The sequence below is a fragment of the Octodon degus genome, unplaced genomic scaffold (assembly GCF_000260255.1).
Source record: "Octodon degus isolate 3935 unplaced genomic scaffold, OctDeg1.0 scaffold00164, whole genome shotgun sequence".
Taxonomy (NCBI): domain Eukaryota; kingdom Metazoa; phylum Chordata; class Mammalia; order Rodentia; family Octodontidae; genus Octodon; species Octodon degus.
Genome location: NW_004524740.1, coordinates 1,434,966 through 1,437,342, shown reverse-complemented (window position 1 = coordinate 1,437,342; position 2,377 = coordinate 1,434,966). Strand labels below are relative to the sequence as shown.

At 35.0% G+C, this 2,377-nt stretch overlaps 1 protein-coding gene across 1 annotated transcript in view; it reads right to left on the bottom strand.

The window, feature by feature from the left end:
* Ddx52 (DExD-box helicase 52) overlaps positions 1 to 2,377 on the bottom strand; it is a 23,059-nt gene that overhangs the window by 15,998 nt on the left and 4,684 nt on the right. The window contains exons 4-5 of the mRNA XM_004643060.2: positions 2,190 to 2,375; positions 441 to 584 (exon numbers count right to left, since the gene is read on the bottom strand). Coding sequence (XP_004643117.2) covers positions 441 to 584; positions 2,190 to 2,375 — 330 coding nt within the window. The remainder of the gene's footprint in view (positions 1 to 440; positions 585 to 2,189; positions 2,376 to 2,377) is intronic.

Here is a 2,377-nt window from a genome sequence, read left to right as displayed (position 1 = left end):
ACTCTTTAAACATGTAGCATACTGCTTCCAGAATCCAGTGCTAGTATAACACTATCTCACCCTTGGCCTAAATTTTGTATTAAGCACAGTGGGAGGACAGAACAGATCACTGTATAGCTTTACTTTTACTTTTTCAAAAACTGAGATGTTTCATTTTTCTAAGTGAGAGAACAACATTTTAGAAAGTATTATTATAGCTCTTCAGCCTAACAGATCTTTTGAGCATTAACCAAAGTATGAATGTTAAAATAATGTTTTAGAAAAATATACAAGGCTGTAAAGGACTGGCCCATCTGTAGTAATATATGTAACAATGTACAGAATATTTAACTATAACAGAAGACATGAGCCTAATTCTATTGAGCTCTTTTTAAATAACTTCAAAGAAAGATTAGTGAAGCAAACATTAAATGTGTCAGCTCAACAGCTACAAGTCATACCTGGCTGGCAAGTTCTCGGGTTGGGGATATAATCAGCGCTCTGAAGCCTTTATTTGTGGGCTGTTTCAGCTGCATTAAAATGGGAATGCTAAAAGCTAGAGTCTTTCCAGATCCTGTAGGAGCAGAAGCCAGAAGTTCCCGACCCTAAAAAGAGTAAATTAAGTATAAGGAAAAGTACATAAATGTTTCAGGAGCCAGTCAAAGAATGCTAGCATCCATACAAATAACAAAACCTAACTAATCCACTCATTCAAGTCCTATTTGCTTTTCTAAATTCTCCCACACTTGCTTTTCTTACACCACTGTCTTTGCCAACCAAGCTTCTGAACACTGCTGCTGCCCAAATGAGTAAACAATGCAGAGAACTATAATTCAAAGAGAATTACACACATTATTTTTTTCCCACTAAACTCTTTTAAAAGCAAAATTACAAAAATCAGCTTTTTATCCTGGTATCTGTACAGCTCAATACCTAGGGAAGATTTCACTAAATAACAGAAGGGCTGGAAGTTAAAAATAAAGAGTGGCAGAGATCTGAGTGACAGAATAATTTATAGGTGACAATCTTCAAATAAGTCACTGTGAATATTAAAGTTTTAACTGAATGAATGACAGAAACAACCTTAAATGGAACTTAGCAAACTGTGTTTAGTTACTCAAATGTAAGAAGCTATTCTCATTTCACTGAGCAAAGACTCATTGAAAGACTAAATGGATGAAAAAGAAACTCATACTCTTTGGTTATTTGATAATGAGAATACATTCATGTAACTGTAACCCTAACCCTACCCCTAAAGCCAGCTTTGCTGTACGGAGGAGAAAAGTCAACTCTCATTGTTGCAAAAGAAACCTCAAAAATCTTTATTTCAAAAATCTGAATTAGCCAGGCATGAAACATGGCTGTAATCTCAGCTCTTGGCAAGAGGATCCCATGAGTTCAAGGCCATGCTGAACTATACAGCAAGATGCTATCTCAAAAAACCAACCCCACCTCACTAAGAAAAGCTAGGTTCATCCACAGATCTATTAACAGGCAGCTAGATTAAAAAAAAAAGTGACATTCTATACAACAGAATATACTATTAACAAACTGCCAATATATACATTATGGATGAAATTAGAGAATGTAAAATAAAAGAACTCCAAACTAATAGATTAAACAATGATTGTGTCTGAAATTCTAGAAGAGATAAACAAATACAGGACACAGAAATTGGAAGAGTGTTGCCTCTAGCAAGCAATGGAGTGAGAACTGAAGGAAAGGGTATAAAGTGTTTTGTATTTTCACTGGAATGGTAATTGTTGGAACTCATAAAATTTGTATGTTTTATTGAAGTATACTTCAATAAGAAAAAGTATTAGGACAGAAATTAAGCTAGGTTAGGTTCAAAAATTTTAGAAGCATCTTGATTTTTGAAATAGTTTCTGGGAACTACAAACTAAACAAAGGATAATAAGATAAAACATAGTGTCCATCTTCAAAGGGTTCAAATATTCTGAGAAAATGCACACATAAGAACCATTGAGAACTGATGGGTAGGGAAACAGTACTGATAAAGGAGAAAGATCAGTTTATAGTTGTAATGGGTAAGAAAGTTTTATGAACAAAGACATTTGACATGGACCTTAACAGCAATTGAAGGATTTTAACAAGGAAGGTAAGGTGGAAAAGGATATTAAGAGATGGAAGAAAATGAACAAGTACACAGAGAAAGAGGTGGTACAGGCATCCTATGCTTTCATACTCACATGCAGCATAACTGGAATGGCTTGCATTTGGATTGGTGTTGGCGCATGGAAGCCTGCATCTAGAATGTTCTGAAGCAGTCGAGAATTAATTTTATATTCCTGGTTAAGTTGCTGAAATGTAGCAATTGGATCAGGAAGATCAGTTCCTTGGACATGAATTTTGTGTTTGTTCCGGAAGCAGTTTATCT